Source organism: Somniosus microcephalus, chromosome 13 (genome assembly GCF_052327205.1).
Source record: "Somniosus microcephalus isolate GS21.2 chromosome 13, FLI_Smic_1.0, whole genome shotgun sequence".
NCBI lineage: Eukaryota > Metazoa > Chordata > Chondrichthyes > Squaliformes > Somniosidae > Somniosus > Somniosus microcephalus.
Window position 1 is genome coordinate 49,279,602 of NC_140999.1, and position 25,076 is coordinate 49,304,677.

General features: G+C 42.5%; 2 protein-coding genes across 6 annotated transcripts in view; one reads left to right on the forward strand and one right to left on the reverse strand.

Moving 5' to 3' along the window:
- Positions 1-7,502, reverse strand: part of chaf1a (chromatin assembly factor 1, subunit A (p150)) — a 75,689-nt gene extending 68,187 nt beyond the window's left edge. For 2 of the 3 annotated variants that reach the window (XM_086004894.1, XM_086004892.1), the window contains exons 1-2: positions 7,372-7,502; positions 2,142-2,221 (exon numbers count right to left, since the gene is read on the reverse strand). The gene's annotated coding sequence lies outside the window, so the exon portion shown is untranslated. Of the gene's footprint in view, positions 1-511; positions 777-2,141; positions 2,222-7,371 lie in introns of those variants that run through there. The other variant, XM_086004893.1, reaches the window with a different exon arrangement.
- Positions 7,503-7,589: 87 nt separating this feature from the next.
- The window catches only part of LOC147108315 (endophilin-A2-like), a 148,387-nt gene continuing 130,900 nt past the window's right edge, over positions 7,590-25,076 (forward strand). For 2 of the 3 annotated variants that reach the window (XM_086004899.1, XM_086004900.1), the window contains exon 1: positions 7,590-7,818. In XM_086004899.1, the coding sequence (XP_085861025.1) occupies positions 7,774-7,818 (45 nt within the window). In that variant the 5' untranslated portion in view covers positions 7,590-7,773. The remainder of the gene's footprint in view (positions 7,819-25,076) is intronic. The other variant, XM_086004902.1, reaches the window with a different exon arrangement.

A 25,076-nucleotide genomic window follows, 5' to 3' on the forward strand; every position in this document is an offset into this window, starting at 1 on the left:
AACATGACATTGACTCGACCAGCATCCTTCTAAAAATGAATAAGGAAAGTTGCGAAGTAGTAACAAATTCCACTTGTACAATGATATTATAGAAGTCTTTCTGAAACAAAGGTGATCAGGAGACACATGTATAGGAAACAGTTAGCAGCGTTTGCAGAAATGGTGCCATTAAGCAATGTGCAATGGACATGGATGGCCACATGAACAGCTCGCCATTGTAGTCCATATGCCAACTGTCACTGTTTGGCTTTTCTGTGACAATGCCCATCTTCTACTGTTAACACTCTGTTGTCTTTGAAGTGTGCGAGCCTCATACAGCAGATTTCCAGACTGATGTTTGGCTACGGTACTGCACCAGGTAACCAAGGCTAGCTTCACAATTTTTGCGCTTTGAATAGACAGGATTGTCCTCAATGCCCTAGCACAGCACTAGTGGAATCTATTATTAATATAAAATATAGAATTCTTTTGCAAGAACAAATAACTATGAATAAATCGATAATGCAAATACCTTCTTTCGTATGGTAGTAGCAAAGCAAATCAATATCCAAGTCAGATATCCAGGCCATAGCTTCCGGTGTAACAGCGTGGATATCTTGTAGGCTGCCTGCGAATTTCCTCTGAGGGCAGTGCTCAATGATATGCTCCAGGGTCTGATTAGGAGCTCCACAGTCTCATGATGGGGAAGTTTTAATCTTCCATCTATGGAGAAGGTGGCAGCATCTACCATGACTGGTTCTGAGGCGGTTTCTGGTTGCCCACTGTTTGCGAGGAAGTTTTGATCCTTCAGGTTGTACTGTGGGGTCTTCTATAAGGAATCCATTCCGTATGTCACAGTTCTTCCAAGCATTTCACCATCTGTTATCAAGGCGGTGGGAAGATCGCTGAAGGGCTTCGGCGATGGTCCAAATGGCCTTTTAGATTTGAGACAGGCTGGTGGTAGGTTGTTCAAGTCGGCCTGGATCGGCATGTCTTTGCTGGTGTAGCGGATGTATTCTCTGGAGACTGCATATTCACGGCATAGGTGTGGTGGTGCGATGTTTGCAAGCACGGACAGCCAAGGTGTTGGTGTCGATAAAAGCATACCGGTGATAATTCTCACAGTAGAATTCAGTTGGACATCAACGGATTTGACATGCGGACTTGATAGCCATGCCGGAGAGCAGTACTCCACTGTAGAGTACACCAGGTCGAGTGCTGCCGTATGGAGGGTTTGAGCGTCTGCTCCCCGTGTGGATCCGGCAAGTTTCTGGATCAAGTTGACCCTACCATTTAGTTTATTTCCAAGGTTCTGGAGATGTTGTCTATACGACAGGGTACGATCGAGTGTAACTCCTAAATAGGAGGGTTTTTTGACAAGGTTTACCTCTGCGCCACAAAAGGAGACTTTCAAAGCTTGGTTTGCTTGATGGGTGTTGAGGTAGAATGTGGAGGTGACGGTCTTTTGTGGGTTTGGCCGAAGTAGGACTTCATCCTCTGTAAATCACGGGTCAGGGTCTCCTCGGTGATGGACAGATTCATGTTTTGCGTGGCCAAATACCAATAAACTGTCTTATAAATTTTGTCGAATAAAGGAAAACAATAAACTCTGCAGCCTCTTCTCTCATCCTCAGTGCCTTTTAAATGTTGCAGTTCTTTGACTGAAGCATTAGATGTAGATTACAGATAATGTACAGCTTGGGTAACCGCCAAAGCTCCACATATTTTTTCCAACAGAAATATGCTCCATTTATATTTTTGATTGCATGAACTTTGGCATCATCTCTAGAATACAAATGAGCTCATTTTTGCCGAGCAACTGTGGCTTCTATATAAACCTTTAAAAACCTATAGTTTCCTCGGGTTCCATGAAAAGCCCCCCACCCCCAACGATACATGAAAATCCAAATTCATTATAAAATAATGGTTAGGTTATTACTATAAGGGGATGCTTCAAAAACTTAGTGGGAAAACGCCCTGCCCCCTGTAGCAATGGACAATGCTGCAGGGTTAGGGAGGAAATAAACCCGTTGGGGATTCCCACTCCTGATCATTATCCAGTGATTCCTGCTGGAAGTGTGAGTATATTGGGCAAGGACAAAATTGTGTGAAAATTGTGTTCAGTTAGAATATCCTCTGTGGTTGAATAGCTGGATACTCACTGTCTAGGCTTCCACACAAAGCATCATACTGGTAGAGGTACGAGAGAGCCTGGGAAGTATACAGCCAATAGAGTCAGCACCTTCAGGAAAGTAAGAGAAAAAAGTCAGGAAAAAATAACATTGCTGTTTATTTTAAGTGAATTCACTGACTGCATCCATTACAACTGTAACAAACAAATACCTGTAACAAAACTTAAGGGCTTAACATTTGTCGGCTTGGCTAATTTGGTATTACTCTTACCTCTAAGTCAGAAGGCTCGTACCTTTCTTCAACAGCACCTCCCAAACCTGCAACCTCTACCACTCAGAAGGACAAGGGCAGCAGGCGCATGGGAACACCACCACCTCCAAGTCACACACCATCCTGACTTGGAAATATATCGCTGTTCCTTCATCATCGCTGGCTCAAAATCCTGGAACTCCCTCCCTAACAGCACTGTGGGAGTACATTCACCAGGTGGACTGCAGCGGTTCACCACCGTGACCTTCTCAAGGGCAATTAGGGATGGGCAATAAATGCTGGCCTTGCCAGCGACGTCCACATCCCAGGAACGAATTTAAAAAAGCCCCAAAACAAGGCTTTAGCCTAGATCAACACTCAGTACTTGAGGGAGTGATGCATTGTCAGAGGTGAGGCACTGTGATTGAGATGTGAAACCAAAATCGCCTCTGGCTGGTCCAGTGGTGCCGCTGGAAGTTAAAGATGCCACAGCACCAACTGAAAAACGGGGGGGGGGATTTCAAATGTGTTTGAGCCAACATTCTTCCCTCAAGCAAAACCACCCTAGAACAGATTAATAGATTCATCTCATGGCTATTTGTGGGACAATCCTGGGAAGGAATGAACAGCATGTTTACCTCCAGAACAATAGTTACTGCACTTCAAAAAGTAATTCATTGTGCAGAGTACATTGAGACAATTCAACTTGAAAGGCACGATTTAGATAGCAGTATTATAAACACCATTTCCCACTAACACAGCACATGCACTTTCCACCACAGTCTGCTTCACTGGAATGTTGTAAACAGAACCATTTTTTTGCATTCATTTGGTGAGACTCTTTGGGGGTAATTTTAATATTGAGCGAGGGTGTAAAATGGGGGATATCGAATTGGCCTCCCATTATACACCCCGCCCGATCTCCCTTGCTTCAATGGAAAATATAATCGGTCGGGGTGTATAACAGGCAGCTGAACCAATATCGCCCAAAGTTAAAATTATCCCCTTTGTTTCAAGGCTATGACTGTCCAGGTAGTGTTTGTATGTAATAATATGATAGCAAAATACTGCAGATGCTGGAAATCCAAAATAACAACAGAAAATGCTGGAAAAACTCAGCAGGCCAGGCAACATCCGTGGAGAGAAAATAGAGTCAATGTTTTGGGTCAAACCCTTTGCCAAGACTGAAGGCCAGGCTGGGAGAGAACAAAAGAGAAGTGAAGAGCTGTCTCCCATTCTGCCAGCGCATTTCACGCCTAATCTAGAGCCGTCTTTTGTCTCCGCTAGTCCTATCACTATCTCGTCTCGTTTTGAATACCTCTTAATGTCTCTTCACTTCTCTTTTGTTCTCTCCCAGCCTGGCCTTCAGTCTTGACAAAGGGTTTGACCCAAAACGTCGACTCTATTTTCTCTCCACGGATGTTGCCTGGCCTGCTGAGTTTTTCCAGCATTTTCTGTTGTTATTTTGTATGTAATAATCTGATTGTCCTACAAGGGGCACTGTCTACATTTAAAATGGATCTTGAAAATGTCTATGTCCGTTACATTTTTAAAAGAGAAAACTCAATTCTTATTTATGTTCCCATAAATTAAATATTCACAGACTTGATGCACGCAATAAAAACAGCTCTAGGCTGCCAATGGCGCTGTGATTTTATCTCGTGTGTATCTGAGCCGTATAGACCAGCAAGGTTCCAGGTTCAATCCCTGGTTTGTGCTGAGCTAGATGATCTCAGCTGAGGGACACTGCAATGGCTCTCAGTGTCCATAAGTTAGAGAAGGTAAAATCAGCCAAGGTTCCCACTCCTCATTGCTACCCAATGTGGAAAGTGCACATGTGGATATCAGGATGAGGACAAGATCAGTCTTGGTTTTATTTCTATCTGCATTCAACTGTCAAGGCTCACACTTGATAAAGGCCACTCAGTTGAGCTAAAGAAAGGCACCTAGTACCTGTGGAACCAAACCCCAGCAAGGATTCAATGCCTTCAGGAGAGAGGGGGTGGTGGGGGGGGGGGGATAAGAAAATGAATCCACAAACAATTCCTCAGTGGCACCCTACATTCTCAAAAAATGATCACCGGTGGTCACTGCAGCTTTAATGTGTGCAGTGTACATTTTATTAACAACGTACATAAAAAGGTACATAAACACGCAACACCATCTATGACAGGAATATCGGTTCATGACAGGATACTTAAAATGCAAGAATAAAAAGATGCAAACTGCTAATATTGAAAATAAAAAACAGAAAATGTAGGAAATACACAGCAGGTCCGTCAGCATCTAAATAGAGAAAAGACAGATTAGCATTTCAGGTATTGACTCATCCTTTAAAAGTTACTGTTAGTTAATTTTAGGATTCCCATGTTATGAATACCCCTAACAAGAAGCAAGTAAGCCATCAAGCCAGTGATAATGAAAGTTAAGGGCCTTTAAAGTCAGTTTTTCCCATCGCTTTTTGCCCACAAGGTGTTTTTCAGTTTTTTACTTTTTAAATCAAGAACTAGGGACAAAATAGGTTGGGGGGGGGGGGGGAAAGAGGGAGATTTGACCCCATAAAACAGGCTAAATTTCGAGTAAAACAGAAAAAGCTATTTTTTATTTTGAACATCACTAAATTGTCAGGAAACAAGGAAGGGACTAACAAGGTATAGTTAAGCTAAATGACAACTAACAATTATTCACACAGTTACTAGATACCACTTTCATGGGCCTCTACGGTAATACAACTTTTTATGATCACTAAATACTGTTATTTTAGCAGTGAAATACATTGATTGTTTTTGTGCTGCAAAGTGTTTACTGCTTAAATTAACACTCAAAGTAGCACATCACCACCATAGTATCAGGAAGCATTAATATTTTTAACATCTAATTGAAATAAAAAACGTTGGTGCTAAAATTAAATTTTACAGTATGGGCTGTAACTCGCACATTGCGATTATTATATGCAATGTATTCATTTTGATAATAACATGGATGTAGTAATTATCAAGGCTTGACAACATGCGTCCTGACATGGCATAGGGTGTGAAATCTGCAGACCTAATCTTTGATAAGAAAACAATGGGAACTTTCAGGTTTTTTTCCTCAAATTCAGAAGGAAATCAGATTTTGCTGATTCACCACCCCATAAAAATCTGGAAATTTAACAGCGTAAAAAGAAAATCAGTAAAAATTGATTTTAAACACCCCTGAAGATATGATATAATTTTAACTAAACACAGCACCACAAAGTGATAAAATGCTCACAGTAGTCCTCAGTTTCCAGCATCAAGCACATGACATAGAAATTACAATATGGAAACAGGCTGACCGGCCCATCCAGTCTGTGTCGGTGCATTCCTCAACATGAGCAGATGTCCTAATCCCATGTGGCCACCTTGTTCCCATATCCCTTTATCCTTCAGCCACCTATCTAACCTATTCTTACACACTGACATGGTCTCTTGCTTCCATCACTAAGTTTGGTAGTATATTCCATGGCCACACAACCTTCTATGTAACAACATTCCCCCTGCTCTCTGTCCTAAATCTCTTACATTGTAGGAATGTCTAGTTCCTATCAAAAGACTGAGGTCCACTCAGGCGATCAAATAAACGAGGTTTAATGAAAACTAACAGAGTTTAACGGATAACTACAGGAGAACATCGAATATAGGTCTAGTCAGTTCGGAGACTCCACGAGGACTGCTTGGGCGGTCCCGTGGCTGACGTCATGACATCATCACGTTTTTCCCGCCGGTGGGGTATCACGTGATGAACGGCGTGACGTCATCGCGTTTACCCGTGCTATTAAAGTGATCTGTACATGTAAACAGTGAAAACAAAGATACAGACTCAGGCTGTAGCTAACATATTATTAAAGGGAATTATATACAATTGATCAGAGTCCCTTAGTGGCTCCGCCACAACATTTAAATCAATATCTGCCCAATTGTTCTAGACTCCTCAAACACTAGAAACAGTCTGTTTCTATCTACCCTGTCCCATACCTTCATAATTTTAAACAACTCTATCAAATCACCCCGTAATCTCCTCTGTTCTTGGTGAATGTGAATAAATTAAGGAATGACCATACAAACTAGGAAGGCCCCACACTTAACTCTTGTCTGAGCTGGGTTAGTTAATCTCAGGCAGGGTAATTGTTTAAAATTTCCCCCGAGTGCTCCAACCTAAGGACTGTGAACCTTGCTGGAAACTGCATTTATGGAGAGGTCTGGACTCGCATAAGATGGCACCTCACAGTTTAATAGCCTACTGACATTTTCCACCTCGGCTCAAACATGCAGAATCAGCACTTAGGTGGGGGTCTGGAGTCCTGCTGCTGCTGTCAATGGAAAGATGCCCCAGCATCGAGCAATGCATTTGGATGAGGGGAGAAGAAAAAAAAGCAAAGTGGCTGAGCAGCAGCAAGGTAGTGGCCCACAAGAAAACAGCAAAAATTGGCTACTGAGTTACTCTGACCGGCTCTTGCGTACCTTCCCGTTGCCAGTAGCAGAGCTTAAGGATCAGTTTGTACTGCAATGGAATGGAGGTTAAAAATAAATGGTTTTAAAAAAAAGAGGCAACCCTTCTCCTGAATGTAGTGTGTGCTACACTCATTTAAGGGCATTGTTGACCCACATTTCAATCTTGCGCGACAGAAAAAAAACTTCTCCTCCTCTGGCCCTCCCAAAAAGCAAGACAGAAAACCCTGATGCAAACCTCAAGTTTAGAGTATCAAAGATGGGTCTGTTAGGTCTGCTGCTTTTGGAGGGCAACTCCCTTGCGTAAAATTAAAACCGGTTTTCACTTTTCCCATACTTATAAGGATAATATATATTCACTCAATACATTTAAACAGACTTGCAGTTAATCTCCCCTCCAACTTAAACTTTTTTGACTCACCTCACCTTTTCAACTTTCAGGAGGTCCTGAACTAGGAGACCTAGGCCCTTCCCTTTTGGGTTTCTTAATAACGAAAAAGAAAAATAATATCTACGCTTACAGATTCCGACCACTTACCTTTTTACCTTCCTGAGCAATAGCCACGAAGATTGACACCTTCGAAGGACTATTTTGTTCAGAGTAAATCCCAAGGAGCTCACAAAGAGAGGAGAATGCCTGTCTTCCAGGGCGATAGGTGGCGCTGTATCTGTAGACGGTACGGCAGTGGGCGCTGTGTCCGGAGGACCAGGCCAGCCGTTCAGCCTTTAATCCTTCCCTGCCGGCGGGTGGCGCTCCTTGTTGCGCTGCCGGAAGTAGCTGCGGTTGCCATGTAAGATCCCTGACAGAGCGTTGGGAGCTGGGATCCGTCGGCGCTTGTTTAACACAAGAGGAGAGAGAGAGAGAAGGAAATAATAATTAAAAACAGCCGCCTGTTGTGGGTTTTTAAAAAAAATTGTCGTCCGTTCAAAGTGTGCGAGGATGTCGGTGGCTGGGTTGAAGAAGCAGTTTTACAAAGCGAGTCAGGTAAGGCGGTGCAGCGGGCCGGGCTGGGCCGGGCCGGGGGTTTCGGTGTGGAGGAATGAGCTCGCGCCCCGGGTGCTGCCAGTGTCACTCAGCTGGCGCTGCCCAGCACCAACAGTGCAACTCACTCACTGCAGCAGCGTGAACAGTGTGGCTGGGAATGTGGCGTCAATGCAACCCCCCCCGACTCCTTTCCCCATAAGCAAGTTTATGTAAAAGGATAAAAAACAAGTTTTTTTAATGTTTGCTGCTGTGGAATCGATTAGACTTTTAACTTGGTATTCGCTAGTCAGCAAATTCGAATGCATTCAAATTTGAATGCAACTTTTTCCTGTGTAGAAGGAAATTGGGAACGGGAAACCGGAAAGATGCTTTGTTTTTAGGACAAATAATTGTATTTTATTATCTAAATGGGGGGGAAAAGAGAGACTGGTTATAAAACCTTTCTATATCCCAAATTATCAGACGCAATCGTATTTTTAATATTTTTTTAACATTGACAACCTGTCAGTTTATTAATTTGAAAATGCACGACCGATTTCAAGCCAGTCGATTGCGATGTTTATCACTGAATTTTTTTTGAACGCTTTGATCTTGGAAGTGTTTCTAAAATAGCGTTCCTCCAGAAGCACAGCCCTGCGGTGTTTCAGCGTTCATGTTAAGGGTTTATAGGGAGGCGGTGGTATAATTTTGTCACAAGTGAAGCATCCAAGCTCTGTTTACTTGCTGGTTGCCTGGACGTTTCAAACTTAAAGCATCTGCACTTTCATACCATGCCTCTGGGTAATGAAAAAGTATAGCAGTTAACTTCAACCCATAAATTAGTAACTGGTGGCTAAGATGAAAAATTCACAGCTTATTGTACTAAGCTAAACAGTTTAGGTTTAGTCCCTGATTTCAGCCGGATCAGCAGTTGGGGTGATATGGTTGGCCTTAGTACCTACCTTGACTTATAGAAAATTAGCGTCGTTGCTCCTGATTTCCATCCAACAGTTAACTCCTTCTGTAAAATATCTATATGGATGTTGGGTGAGGATCGAATTGAGGTTGGCTATGATGTTTCCCCATGGTCAAATAGTCACACTGAACTCATAGAATCATAGACATTTACAGCACAGAAGAAGGCCATTCGACCCATCGTGTCTGTGCAGGCTGAAAAAGAGCTATCCAGCCGAATCTCACTTTCCAGTTCTTGGTCCGTAGCCTTGTAGGTTACGGCATCTCAAGTGAATATCCAAGTACTTTTTAAATGCAATGAGGGTTTCTACCTCTACTGCCCTTTCAGGCAGTGAGTTCCAGACCCCCTCCACCCTCTGGGTGAAAAATTCTCCTCAACTCCCCTCTAATCCTTCTACCAATTACTTTAAATCTATGTCCCCCCACTCCCGCCATTATTGATCTCTCTGCTAAGGGACATAGGTTCTTCCTATCCACTCTATCTCGACCCCTCATAATTTTATACACCTCAATTAAGTTTCCCCTTAGTCTCCTCTGTTCCAAAGAAAACAACCCCAGTCTCATGACCAGTTGGATGAAGTATTGGAAGATTGCTGGTGGCTGTGGAGCCATGGTGCAGCATAAGTTTATTCAGTAGAGGTAGGAAAACAAAATCCACTGGTGTATCTGATTGGCTGCCATTCACTAAACTGTTGGTTTCTCATTGGTTCTTTTTGTAAAGAAACCCATTTGCCACATTGTGTGGTAATTTAATTTCAATGTATTGACAGCTTTTTTTAATTGAAACGTTTAATTCTGTGCTAGTTACTTTCAGGCAATAGTGGAAGTGAGAGAGAAAGATATGCCGAATGGCTATTGTGGTGATGTTTGCGGGAGGGACAGCCTGTGCCATAACCAAATCAGCCAAAATTCCTGCTCGTAACTGCTATCCAGTGACCTCTCTTTGACAGTGCTTGTGTGTGGCTGTTGTGTGAGGACAGGAGTGGGCTTGGGTGTGATGTCCTTCGTGGTTGGATAGCTTGCTGACAGTCAGTGTCTAGCACACACATGAAGAATGGCAACTTGGGTACTGGAGAAGCGCCAGTGGACCCAAAACCGAGCAAGTCAGTGTCTTTGATTGGGGGTGGGAGAAGAGAAAAGGAGAGGAAAAAATGATTTATCTTGAAGAGTTCTGTTTCTATGACAACTAGGGCTTGCAGGCATTCCAGAATGTGTGTGTATTTGAAAAAATTAAAGTGCAGTTTTGCAAAAATTTGTAAAATGGGTTTCGGGGGGTGGGACAACTTATGAAGATATTATGACAGTACACAGAGGGACTTCATTCTAAGAATGATCTCGGCAGTGGAATTGCTCAGCTAAGACTTTGCAATTCTAAAGCGTGGGAGGAAGTCTTGAGGCACTCTATGGACAGCTTTGTTCGTTTGAGTGCAATCACATAAGTAGACTGTCGTTGGAAGTCATACAAAGGCAGCATATTTTATGTAAGATTTCTCTCTTGGAGCGGAGTAGGAAACATGAATTATGACCTGTGTAACATTGAGGGCTTAACACTGGACTTGAATATAAAGTACCAGATTGTCTGTTCATCAGCTCTGAATAAAATTATCATATAACTGTGCTGCATTATATGTATTTTATTATATATTTATTACATATGTGTTTTGGTAATACATTTTTATAAGATCTTTTCATCTTCCTATTTTTTAGTCTTGGTAGCATCCACCAAGATTAGCCTTGATTTTTCACCTCTGTTTATTTTTTTAAATTGAGACCTAAATTGCATTTTTCTGATTTCCTTCCCTTTTCTTCCTGAAGGTACCAACTCTTGTTGGGGTAAAGTTCCCCCAGTACCTTGGCCAGGTGGAGATATATATCTATCTATCATACACAGTGCATGTACTGGTAGAATTGTTTCTGAAATACATTTTAGGGGTGTGTTAGCTAAACCTGTACACTTTGTGAAATCCTATGTTTCAGCAGTAGTAATGCTGTAGTATTTTGCATTATGGCCAAGCCACACTGACCAGAATGGCCCCAGGCACCATCCCTGGGCTGTGTCAAATTAGCACCTCTGAGTGTCAGTTGGTTTGCTACAATTGGCATCTGCACTTCTGAGATTGGGGGGGTGGAATTCAATCAGGATTCCCACTCCTGATTACTAATCGGTGCATGTGGATATCCAGTGAGGACAGAATCTAGATCAGCTCTGATATTCCCACAGCATTCATTGTCTGGGGTTCTACCTGAACAGTGGCCGCTTGGATAAAGTGGCAGAGACTTGTCTGTGCTTCTAAACTCTGCAAGGGTGATTGGGGTGGGGGGCAGCAGGTAGGGAGAGAAAAAATGGTAGTGTAGAGCTTTGAAAAGGGATGTGTTGTCTAAACCTATGCATTGTGTGTAGCATTGATGTGTTCACAATTTTCTAGTGAGGCAAACTTACTTGTTTGTTTGGAACTCTTGTAACCATACTGGTTCATCAACATATATTGAGTAGACTGGGCCTATATTCTCCAGTGTTCAGAAGAATGAGAGGTGATCTCATTGAAACATAGAAAATTCTGACAGGGCTTGACGGGGTAGATGCTGGGAGGATGTTTCCCTGGTTGGGGAGTCCAGAACCAGGGGTCACAGTCTCAGAATAAGGGGTCGGCTATTTAGGACTGAGATGCTGAGCGGCTGTTTCCCCTTGGCTGGGGAGTCCAGAACCAGGGGTCACAGTCTCAGAATAAGGGGTTGGCTATTTAGGACTGAGATGAGGAGAAATACCTTCACTCAAAGGATGGTGAATCTTTGGAATTCTCTGCCCCAGAGGGCTGTGGAGGCTCAGTCATTGAGTATATTCAAGCCAGAGATCAATAGATTTTTGAATATTAAGGGAATCACTGGATATGGGGATAGTGCAGGAAAGTGGAGTTGAGGTAGAAGATCAGCCATGATCTTATTGAATGGCGGAGCAGGCTCGAGGGGCCGAATGGCCTACTCCTCCTAATTCTTACGTTATGTAGATATGAAGGCAGATTAATATTAATATTCCACATCAGGTGCTCATAATTTGAGTATACTGTTTTATGGTAATGCACCAGATATTTGAGTCCAAATTTATAGCAGAAGTAGGAAATGTTAGTAAATGGTGGACATTTCAAATTATTTCCTAGTTAGAATGAATATAAAATGAGAGACTTATAATATAGTTTGAGCTGTGAATGTATCAGTTCTCATTTATTTGTGCATTATTCTATTATTGTTGCCTTTTTAAATAGGGTTTGTGGTGCACCTGGCAACAGAATGGGTATTTTAGTACTTGCACCAGAATTGTTTCTAAAATGGGTTTTAGTTTGACCACTACTTGGGTAGCTTTTTAGCAAGGACGTGATCACATAGAATATCTTGGTTTGCTTGTGAAAAATGGCCACTTAGATGAAGTACTGGGGGGTGCCTGTGTCAGCTGGACTAGTACCATGTGGAAAGGAGGGGAGAAACTGGGGGCGGGGACAGCCTCACGATGCTTGGATATAAGCACATTTTAACATATTCAGATGAGTAATGACTTGTGTTGGACCATGTCCTTCTTTGCAAATATATAGATCTGTACAGTTAAGTAGAATGGTTGAAGTTGCTCCTTGGCAGGTGGATGTAAGGGGTGTGCCGACCATTGGGCAGTAATGGCGGGGAGCTGGCTTGGGGTACTTTTGCAGTGTTTGCGTAGGTTGCGGGGGTTGATTTTGATCAAATCTTCCAATAAACAAAGTACTCGTGCCTCAAGACATCTCAAAGTGCTTGACAACCAGTTTTGAAGAGCAGTCACCATTATGTCGCAAATAGATCAGCTAATTGGGCACAGCAAGTGAGATGAATGAGTAGTTAATCTGTTTCTTGAGTGGTGTTCTTTAAATAGTTCTATGGTATCTTTTATGTCTATATGAACAAGCAGAAGGAGCCTCTATTTAATTTTTCCTTTGAAAGAAGGCAGCGATGTCAGTGCAGCGCTCCTTCAGCACTGCAGACTTCTGATTTGAGGTGCGAATGCTGCCATGAGCCAAGCTCATACTTGAAATTTGTTTATTTCTCTTTGTAAAATCTTTTCCTAATTGGCTTGTATTTGTCTTGCATAAAAAAGATGGGCCTGATGTGGTAATCCACAGGATCAAGCTTATGAATCGTCTATCCAGTCAGAATCTCTCAGCTGTGTGGCAGTGTGAAATTTCCACTTGTGGCATGGAATTCTATTCCTTGTATCAAGCTGCTGCTGCCAGTGTTGCCTTACTGCTGGAGCACTTGGCCCGCTGGCTCTGCAGCTTGTAGAAGGGCGTTCTGCTAAAAATAATAACCCAATAATACAGTATTTACTCTTGTGTATCCATTGGAATGCCATAGTACATGACTCAGAGTTCAGATTACTTTACAATAAGCTGAGCCACCGCGCTGCTTACTTGTGTCCATGTCATGGAATGATAGAAACTTCAGCTCCGAGGGAGGCATTTGGCCCCTCTTTCCGCTGCTAATTTCCCCCACTGGAGCTAAGTACTCTGATCCGATTTCTCCACATTTTTCCGTAACCTTTAATATTTTCACTCTGCTTCAATAACTTGTGGTAATTATTCCACATTCTAATCAAAAGATTAGAAGATTTCTTCTTGCCTCCCTCCTTTATAATATTAATCCTCAGTCTGTGGTCCCTCGCTACCAATTCATCAACTGGTAGAATAATCTTCACTAATTACACTCAAACCCTTTCATAATTTGAACATTTCTGTTCGATTCTGCTGTTAATCTTTTCTACTCCATCTTGCATTCTTTGATTTTTTTTTTGCTAATGAGGTTTCATATTAGAATATTTTTGTTGAATTTAGAGTGTGGTACTTTTTCTCTGTTCCTTTTGTCACACTGTTACAACTTGTTTTGCTATGTAGGTGCATGACTGGCAGAAGTGAGGAGTCAGAAATATGATGCTAGACCAGTTTTATTTTGCAGAAAAATTCATCTCTTGTGTGAGTGAATGCTGTACTGAAAAAGAATGCACTGCCTGGATTATTTTACTTCATCCGTTGAGTAATCGAAGGCAGGTGTGTTATTTCTTAGTTAAACACGTTCCTGTAAGCCATGTCACTCCCCGATTGTAACCTTGGTATCATGATATGATGTTGCAGGATCTCTTCCTGACATGTGGCAGGATTCAGCAATTTGTAGGGGGTCATAATTGGAGCCATTCGTGATAACGGATGTTAATGACTGTTACTGGGTTAATTTAGTTTATCTGCACCAATACAGAATGGCACAAAATCTCACTGAAGCCGACATGGTTGTAATGTGATACATCACTTCCATTTGCTTCCACAGTTACCACCAACAATGATGGTTACCCTTGAACAGGATAAAAAATATTAACCTAACACCTTGCTCTTCAATGTATGTGTATCCATTTCACAGTTATGTCAGTAATGTATAGGCTGCATTCATTGCCAGATAGGGAGCTGGAGCAGTTGTCATTTTTGTCACTACAATATTTTGACAAAATTGATACTGTTTGGGATTTGTGTTGTCACATTGAGTATCTAATTTGAATAAAAGCTAAATTCCATTACATAATGAGACTATAGGCTGAAGGGCATCTTCATAAATTACACTGAACTATAGCTTCTAGCAATATTGTTCCACTGTTGCAGATTAACCCTTTATTGTCCTCCCCAATGTTCTTCTCTCGACCCATGCCGTAGTGCTAAGAAAATAATCCTCCAGTGCTTTGCCATTTGGCCATTTTTTACATATTAGCCAGCACAGTAAGTGTTGGTTATTCAACTGTGAGGGGCATCATAACTTGGCTACGAATGAACACTTTCCAGCAGGAGTCACTGGCTAATGATCAGGAGCAGGAACCCTGACTTTCTGTCCCCGCAACCTCATTATCCCAGTGGCACTGAGACCAAGGGGGGCACGGTGGCATAGTGGTTAGCACTGTTGCCTCACAGCGCCAGGGACCCAGGTTCAAATCTGGCCTCGGGCGACTGTCTGTGTGGAGTTTGCACATTCTCCCTGTGTCTGCGTGGGTTTCCTCCGGGTGCTCCGGTTTCCTCCCACAGTCCAAAGATGTGCAGGTTAGGTTGATTTGGCTGTGATAAAATTGACCCTTAGTGTTAGGGGATTAAATACGTGGGGTTACGGGAATAGGGTGGGATATGTGTCGGTGCAGGCTCGATGGGCCGAAATGGCCTCTATCTGCACTGTAGATTCTGTGATTCTGTGTGATTCTGTGTGAATTGTGCATGTTCCAACTGTTGCCCAAGTTGAGCCAAGCTAAATCTGTACAGACTGGTAATCTGATGTGGGACATTCTGCTCTCTGTGCCTTTGTGTGTTGCAAATTGTTTTAACTTTATTTCTTTTCATTATCTCTGAACACAGTTGGAAAAGTAGTTCAGGCTACAGTACAATGGCGTGCACTGTAAGGTTAACTGAACTATATAAAATGTTAAGCCTGCACATTTAGATGAGCAACATATGGATTAGTCTAAACAAAAGAGAAAAGAGGGTTGTTTATCTGCTGCACACTTTCCACTTTGTACAATAGGCTTCTGTAAATGAGCTGCTTTATGGCTCTTCAGAATCTACTTAATTGGGATAGACTAAAATAAATTTGCAACTAAAAGCTAAACAATGGACACAGATTTAAAATATTTTATTGAAATTTATCTCCTTTTGAGATTTAATACTGATTTACAAGTGCTACAGCACAATGTGTTCGCTTGGCCCACTAGTAGCACTTTTGCCTGAGTCAGATGGTCTTCGGTTATAGATCCACTCCAGAGACTTGCGCACATAATCCAGGTTAACATTTCATTGTAGTACTAGGGTCCGGTCTTTCAGATGAGATGATAAACCGAGGCCCTATTTGCCTGTTCAAGTGGACATAAAAGACCCATGTTACTATTCAAGGAAGAGCAGGGGTCTTCTCCCAGTGTCTTGGTCAATATTTATGCTGCAGTCAACATTGGTGTCTGTGGGACCTTGCTGTGCATAAATTGTCTGCCATGTTTTCTTACAAAACAACGATGACTGCACTTCAAAAAAAGCAATGAATTGGTTGTGAAGCATTTTGGGAGGTCCTTATACTGGGAGAGGTGCTATATAAATGCATGTTTGTTCTTTAATTACAAAAAAGTGGATCTAAAACAAGCCAGCCAATATAAAGGGCAATTATAAATGAACATACATTGTTCAAAAGCTTGGGCTTTAATAAATGTCTTGAAGGAGGAGCGGAATCTAGAGGGCAGTGCGGTTCAGGGGGGGAATTCCAGAGCTTGAGGTTCAGGCGGCTGATGGTACAGCCACCAATAGTGGGGCAAAAGGAAATAGGTGTACACTAGGCAAGCCAAATACAAAGGATCTGGAGAGGTTGAGTGATGGGCTGAGGTGTGGCAAATGGTATTTAATGTGGATAAATGCAAGATGCATTCATCCATTGTGTTCTGCCCTATAATTGGAGGCAGTGCAGAAAAGGGAAACCAAACTGTTAGCTTAACACATTTGAGCTACGAGGAGAGGTTGTAGAGCCTTCTCCTGGACAAGAGAATATTGGGCTGAATTTTGCTGTAGCAGTGCATAGTTAGATTTGTCCTTGCACGTTTAGGTTTTTAATTTTTTTTTTGTGTGGCATTGCTGAAAATGCGAGCTAATAATGGCGCAGCAAGGGAAACCGAGCGTCTGGGAACAGGACAACCAACTGTGTATCTCCTTAACCAATCAGATTGTGAAATTAATAGTGCAAGGACTGAGAAGGAAGTGTAAATTATGGTGGATGACTTCAATGTCAAATCTGGTACAGAAAGAAAAATAAAAAGAGGGAAATAAAGTTGGATAAAGAGCCAGAAAGGAAAAGTAAAAAAAAAGTTACATTTTGAAAATCTCTAACAATAATTAAAACCTGAAGAAATGATCCACACTTGTAATAGTTCATTATCAGTCCCAGCGCGGTTGTTTGGCAGTAATTGGCTCGGACAATGAGAGAATTCCCCTGTACTTCTTGAGTGCCATGGGATCTTTTACTTCCTCCTGTGAGGGTCGATAGGTTCCTGTCCTCCCCTGAAAGATGGCACCTCCTAAAGGGATAATTACAGTCCTAGCCCTTTTGGGCTACCCCAGATCAGACGTATTCCCCAGACATTCACCCTCAACTTAAGTTAGAGATAGCCGAATTCCATAAGACGCTTAAATGGGTCTAAAGGTTCAGACTATCTCTCCCTAAAGGAAAGGAACGACTAAAGATGTTACCATCCTCCGGATAGTACTTTTAATAAGTTGAACTAGACTGTAACCTTCCGGATATTATAAGGGTCCGGAATATCCCCCAGAATTCTGCAACTCCTTACAAAAGAGTGCACAGAATTTGTGGGTTCGTGAGTCTATACAGATTCACTCTTTGAGACAATTCTAAAAATATATAGTTTTATTTAAGAGCCGGCATTCAGTTAACATCTGAATCAGTCGCAACATTAACAATTCAAAATACAATTAGCTTGCATTTCTTATTTCTCAGAGATCCTTATTCTCAAATCTTTACTTTGTTACATTTCTTATTTCTAAATCCAGAACATCCACCAAAAATCAATCACTTTGATATACCCGAGACTCATAGTTAAAAACTTAGAGATGGCTCTGGAAAGTTGAGAAATGCCCTGCCCGTTCAGCGTGTTCTGACGTTCTGTTAAAAAAGGTCTTATTTTTATACCCTTTTGGCTTTGGCTTCTTCTTTGATGTTCTCTGCTGATGTTAGCTAGTTGTCTTTATTGATACCTCTGTTTGAATGCTTTCTATGTTGCTATCAATTCAACTATTGCATGCATAATTATTTCTCTACTTTTAGGTGTTCCAAAAACCACCATAAAAACAATGACAGCTATGGTTTCTGTTGGATGCCATTCTTACCAAAGATTCTTCATTCAATTCTTAATTTTGGCGTAACTGCTTTTTTGCAGACATTGTGTCTTTCCTTATTCTCCATGTTCAATACAAACACAATGCAATTGCTTGGTGTCATCTATTGAAGTTATATCTTCAAAGTCTTGTTGGTATGGTTTTTACTATATGTAAATCAAAACCACTTTAACTGTGTGTTTACTTGCTTTCTAGCTATCTCAATTGGTTGCATATTTCATCTTACGGTTCCTGTTTTCCAAGTTTAACATAAAACTATTTGACCAGCAGATGTTTCTTTTCTTGATGTCATGTTTCATAGGAACATGCCTCTTTTAATGTTTGTATTTCTGTTTCAACGTGTTAGTTTGTAACACCTTAAACTGGGCCTTTTCATTGTGTTCGTTGCAAACGGTAGACCTTTCGGAACCACCAATGGTTTGCTTCAATCTTTCATTTTATTAGAATATTTAACTAATTCCCATTTCAAAGCTTGTTTACAGCTTTGTTATCAACTGATCTTTTCTCAGAAGCCTGTATTCTGTTTACAGCCTTTCTGCTGAGACTTGTCTTTTAAACCCAGTATGTCTTTTATTAATAATTAGAAATCTGTTCATAGTATCGTGTATTTCTCTGAATCCTGGCTATTCCTTCGCACTCCCAACAGCAAGTCACTCGGGTGTCAGCCTTGACTCAGTGGTAGCACTCGTGTCTGAGTCAGAAGGTCGTGGGTTCAGGCCCCACTCCAGAGATTTGAGCTCATAATCTAGGTTCACATTTCAGTCCAATGCTGAGGGATTGTTGCACCATCAGAGGTGTCGTCATTCAGTGGCACTATTCATAGAAGAGAAAGGGCGTTCTGTGTGCTCTGGACAATATTTATCCCTCAACCAGCATCACTAAAACAGATTAACTGGTAATTTATCTCATTGTTGTTTGTGGTCAAATGCTGTGCTCAAATTGACTGCCACGTGTTCCCTACATTACAACAGTGAATACACTTCAAAATTACTTCATTGGCTATAAAGCACTTTGGGATGTCCTGAGCTCATGAAAGGTATATAAATGCAAATTCTGTATTTAGTTTCTTTCTCGGCGTCAGTACAGCCCTGGAGTGTCAACCTAGTTTATGTACTCAAGTCTCTGGAGTGGGGTTTGAACTCATGACCTTCTGACTCCAATGCAAGAGTGTTATGACTGAGCCAATAGGGATGCAGAGGTGATCAACAAACAGACTAAAATCAGGTATCAATATTGACACTAGACATATTAACATATCTGTACCAATACATTTTGGGGGAAAATCACGCTTAATTGAATATGCTTTTGATGCTGAGATAATTAATTAACTCAAATTGCTCCAACCATTACTAGATATCTCCAGCCACCAGTACCTCACCCAAGTACTATACAACTCAAAATGCTCTCTTGACATAACCCATGCTTGGAAGAACAAAGTATTGCTTTTTTTTTCATAATTGATGCAAACTACAAAAGTTTCTCTCGCCTGCCATTATGCTTTACTGAAATCTTAGTGATGAAACTGGTTGTATCTTCAAATTTCCTTTTTTTCCCAACAATCTTTCTCCCGAAGATGCTGATTCCTTTTAGCTCCACGGGTGCTGGTCACCTCCTTCGCCCAGGCAGCCATTTTTCACATGCGAGCCTTGACTCTGAATGTTTGACTGCCGAGGGAATCACAGACTAACTTAATCCTGTCCTCGCCTGGTGTCCATTATGTATGCAGTTAATAGCTGGGTCATGAGATAACAATCAGGGGTGGGATTTTTCCCCAACCTAAAGCCGAGGCACTAAGCCCAGTTATAGAGTTCCACTGCTGGCCTTGCTGAATTTAGGTTTTCTGGGTCGAGAAGTTTGTAAATTATATGAACTAATTTGAGGCTGTCAAGAGAAGAGCGGCGCATTGCAGCACCAACGTGTGCCATGGAACGGTACCACATGTTCACTCCCCACCTTCTTCACACACTTGCTAACCTTGAGACAATAACCGTAATAATTTCCGCCACCTCCACCACCAAGAACATCTTCCCCATCCCTTTCAGCATTCCAAAGGGACCGCTTCCTCCGCGACACCCTAGTCCATTCCTCAAACACCCCCAACACCCCTTCACCCGGCACCTTCCCATGCAAGCGCAGGAGACGCAACACCTGCCTTTTTACCTCCTCCCTTCCCACCGTCCAGGGCCCCAAACACTCCTTCCAGGCGAAACAGCGATTTACTTGTACTACTTGCAATTTAGTATACTGTATTCGCTGCTCACGATGCGGTCTCCTCTACATCGGGGAGACCAAATGCAGATTGGGTGACCGCTTTGCGGAACACCTCCACTCAGTCTGTAAGCATGACCCCGAGCTTCCGGTTGCCTGTCATTTTAATTCTCTGCTCCACTCCCACCTCTCCGTCCTCGGCCTCTTGCACTGTTCCAATGAAGCTTGAGGAACAGCACCTCATCTTTCGATTAGGAACTTTACAGCCTTCTGGACTCAACATAGAGTTCAACAATTTCAGATCATAATCTTTGCCCCTATTTTTTCACATGGCAGCTGTTGATGATTCTGCCGTTCCCATTTTCACCTCTTCTAGACTAACCTTTTGTTTCTTTACTTGCCCCATTACCACCATCTTTTGCTTTGTACTTTCATACATTTTGTCATTTAATCACTCCTGCTTCCACCCTATCACAGACCTTCCCTTTTGTTCTTTCCTCCCCTCCCCCCTCTCCCTGCCCCTACACTTTCCAGTTCTGACGAAAGGTCATTGACCTGAAACGTTAACTCTGTCTCTCTCTCTACAGGTGCTACCTGACCTGCTGAGTATTTCCAGCATGTTCTGTTTTTATTATAGGCGTAATAATACTTGTATTTATAAGTATCTTTCCACAAATGATTTTTGGAGTGCAGTAACTGTTTTTGTAATCCCACAACAAGGGAAAGGAGAGTAATCCCAGGCTCTGCTGGCAGAATTACTCTTTTACTCGAGGCCATGAAACAGTTTGGCTGCAAATAGTGATGGGAGACCAGGAGGGGAAAGGGGAGAAAAATACTTCAAAAAGAGGTCATCTCAAGTTAAAAGGCAAAAGTAATGGAAGTGAATTATGAACGAACCATGTGTCCATAAAATTTAACACTGGGTTGATTGTTTCCGCCATTTGAAACTGTTTTCAAATAAGACTACAAATGATTGCTTATATCTGGGACCGAATAACAGTGAGTGGGATTAATGGGAAAACATGGAGCATAAGAATGAATAATTGTATATTTTGTTGTACCTGTTGTGTCCATCATATACTATATTGTATCCTCCGATTGGGCATTTGCAATAAACCTGAAGTTGCTGTGTCCAAATTGGCTCATAATCTGCAAAATATTGTAATTATGTTTCTAAGAATACATTCAGAACTTAGTCATGGAGTCATAACGGCACAGAAGGAGGCCATTCGGCCTCTCTGTAGAACAATCCAGTCAGTCCCATTCCTCCGCTCTATCCCCGTAGCCCTGCAAGTTTATTTCCCTCAAGTGCCTATCCAGTCTCCCCTTGAAAACATTGAGTGTCTCCACTTCCACTACTTCCGTCGGCAGAGAGTTCCAGACCTTCACCACTCGCTGCGTAAAAAAGTTTTTCCTCACATCCCCCCTGTATCTCTTGCCCAAAACCTTAAATCTGTGTCCCCTAGTCCTTGTACCATCAACTAGTGGGAACAGCCTTTCCCCGTCTAGCCTATCTAAACCCATCATAATCTTGTACACCTCTATCAAATCACCCCTCAACCTCCTTTGCGCTAATGAAAACAAATCCAGCTTCTCCAACCTGTCCTTGTAGCTAAGATCCCCATCCCCAGAACCATTCTGGTAAATCTCCTCTGCACCCTCTCAAGGGCCTTCACATCCTTCCTAAAGTGTGGTAACCAGAACTGGACGAAATACTCCAGTTGTGGCCTAACCAGTGCTTTATAAAGGTTCAGCATAACTTCTCTACTTTTGTACTCAATACCTCTATTTATGAAGCCCATGATTCCATATGCTTTGCTAACCACTCTCAATATGTTCTGCCACCTTCAGGGACGTATGCACATTAACTCCCAGGTCCCTCTGTCCCTGCGCACTCTTTAAAGCTGTGCCATTAAGTGTATATTGCCTCTCCCTGTTCCTTCTGCCAAAATGCATCACCTCACACTTCTCTGTCCAAGCTGCCACTGACCCACAAGCCTCAATTTTGTTAACCAGCCTTCTATGTGGTACTTTGTCAAATGCCTTCTGAAAATCCATGTAGACAACATCCATTGCATTCCCTTCATCAATCCTCCCTGTCATTATAACTGTACTTAAATGCTCATGCTTACATAGATGGTTTACTGCATGAATGTATCATATAGTCCTTAGAAATGATATGACAGTGTTGTAGAATTAATGGGTGAATTCTGGTATGATAAAGTTGACCACTAAAATATTTCTGCTTAACAATTGACTCTTTCTAATTAAGTAGTTGCAGGTGCAGACCAAGAAAGTTCCGGTTTTGAGGCAGCAGAAAGAGAATTTAGTGACCTCAGCGTGTCTGTGTTAGAGGAGGGGGTGGGGTGGGGAAATCAGCCAAGTTTCCCACTCTGATCTGCATGCAATGGCCTCCATGCTTGAAAGTAGGCATATGTGGGCACCTGATAATATGATTATCCCCTACTGTAAGCATGGTCAGATAGCCTCCTGACCCTGTCGAGGCTTCGAAATGAAGACTGGCCACTTGGGTGAGGTGTCAAAGGGTAGAATCAGGAGAGGAGGGCCAAAAATCATAGTTATACAGCACAGAAAAAGGCACTTCTGCCCATCGTGTCTGCGCCGGCCATCAAGCCCTATCTATTCTAATCCCATTTTCCAGCACTTGGTCCGTAGCCTTGTATGCTTTGGCGTTTCAAGTGCTCATCTAAATGCTTCTTGAATGTTGTGAGGGTTCCTGCCTCTGCCACCCTTTCAGGCAGTGAGTTCCAGATTCCAACCACCCTCCGGGTGAAAAAGTTTTTTCTCAAATCCCCTCTAAACCTCCTGCCCCTTACCCTGAAACTATGCCCCCTGGTTATTGATCCCTCTACTCAGAGGAAAAGTTCCTTTCTATCTACCCCCTTTTTATCCACCCTATCTATGCCCCTCATAATTTTGTACACCTCAATCAGGTACCCCCTCGGCCTTCTCTGCTCTAAGGAAAACATGGTGTGGAGATACCGGAGTTGGACTGGGGTGGACAAATGTAAGAAGTCACACAACACCAGGTTATAGTCCAACAGCTTTATTTGAAATCACAAGCTTTCTTCACCTGAAGAAGGAGCAGCGCTCCGAAAGCTTGTGATTTCAAATAAAGCTGTTGGACTATAACCTGGTGTTGTGTGACTTCTTACTAAGGAAAACAGCCCCAGCCTGTCCAGTCTCTCTTCATAGCTGAAATGCTCCAGCCCAGTTAACATCCTGGTGAATCTCCTCTGCACCCTCTCTAATGCAATCACATCCTTCCAATAGTGTGGCGACCTGAACTGCACACAGTATTCCAGCTGTGGCCTAACTAACATTTTGTACAGCTCCATCATAACCTCCCTGCTCTTGCCTTCATTAGCCGAGGCATAGAATATAAGTATCACATATGCCTTCCTAACCACCTTATCTACCTGTCCTGCTGCCTTCAGGGATCTATGTACATGCACACCAAGGTCCCTCTGATCCTCTGTCCTACCATTCATTGTGTATTCCCTTGCCTTGTTAGTCCTCCCAAAATGCATCACCTCACACTTTTCAGGGTTAAATTCCATTTGCCACTGTTCTGCCCATCTGACCAACCCATCTATATTGTCCTGTAGCCTGAGGCTTCACTCCACCAATTTTCATGTCATCTGTGAACTTGCTGATCATACCTCCTACATTCATATCTAAATAATTAATGTACACTACAAACCACAAGGGACCCAGCACTGATCCCTGCGGTACACCACTGGACACAGGCTTCCAGTCACAAAAACAACCTTCGTCCATCACCCTCTGCCTCCTGCCACTAAGCCAATTTTGGATCCAATGTGCCAAATAGCCCTGGACCTTCTTGACCAGTCTCCTATGTGGGACTTTGTCAAAAGCCTTACTGAAGTCCATGTACACTACATCAACTGCACTACCCTCATCCACACACCTAGTCACCCCCTCGAAAAATTCAATCAAATTGGGTAGACATGATCTCCCCCTGACAAAGCCATGCTGACTATCCTTGATTAATCCTTGCCTCTCCAAGTGGAGACTAATTCTGTCCCTCATAATTGTTTCCAATAATTTTCCTACCACTGATGTTAGGCTCACAGGCCTGCAATTCCCTGGTTTATCCCTACTACCCTTCTTGAATAATGGTACTATGTTAGCTGTCCTCCAGTCCTCTGGCACCTCCCCTGTGGCCAGAGAGGTTCTGAAAATTTGTGTCAGAGCCCCTGCAATCTCCTCCCTTGCCTCACACAGCAGCCTGAGATACATCTCGTCTGGGCCTGGGGATTTATCCACTTTTAAGCCTGCTAATACTGCCTCCCTCTCGATGCTAATTTGTTCAAGTATATCACAATCCCCCTGCCTGATTTCTATGCCTACATCATCCTTCTCTATATAGTGAACACCGATGCAAAATATTCATTTGAAACCCTCACCTACATCTTCCGGCTCTACAAACAGATTGCCACTTTGGGCCCTACTCTTTCCCTGGTTATCCTCTTGCCCTTAATATACCTATAAAAACACCTTGGGATTTTCATTTATTTTGTGTGGTAAACCACTGTTTGTATTCCACTGTGTACATGCCTGGACATGCCTCGGCTGACTCCTCCCACAAGTCCTAGTATAAAGGTGACTGCTCCCCAGCCCTTTGTATTTCTGGACCGGTCGACCACTCGAGGTAGACCTTCATTCTTTTGTTAATAAAAGCCTTTAGTTACTCTCTTAACTCTCAGTCTTTTATGAGTAATTGATAGCGCATCATTTTGCCTGCCAGTGTTTTTTCATGCCCCCTCTTCATTCTCCTAATTTCTTTTTTAAGTACCCCCCCCCTGCACTTTTTATACTCCTCTAGGGCTTCCACTGTTTAGTCCTTTGTATCTGCCAAAAGCCTCCCTTTTTTCCCTAATCCATTCTTGTATATCCCTTGACATCCTGGGTTCCCTGGACTTGTTGGTCCCACCCTTGATCTTTACGGGAACATGTTGGCACTGTACTCTCTCTTCCTTTGTGAATAACTCCCACTGCTCTGATGTGGATTTTCCTACAAGTAGCTGATCCCAGTCCACTTTGGCCAGATCCTGCCTTATATTAAAATCGGCCTTCCCCCAATTTAGAACCTTTATTTCCGGTCCATCTTTGTCTTTTTCCATG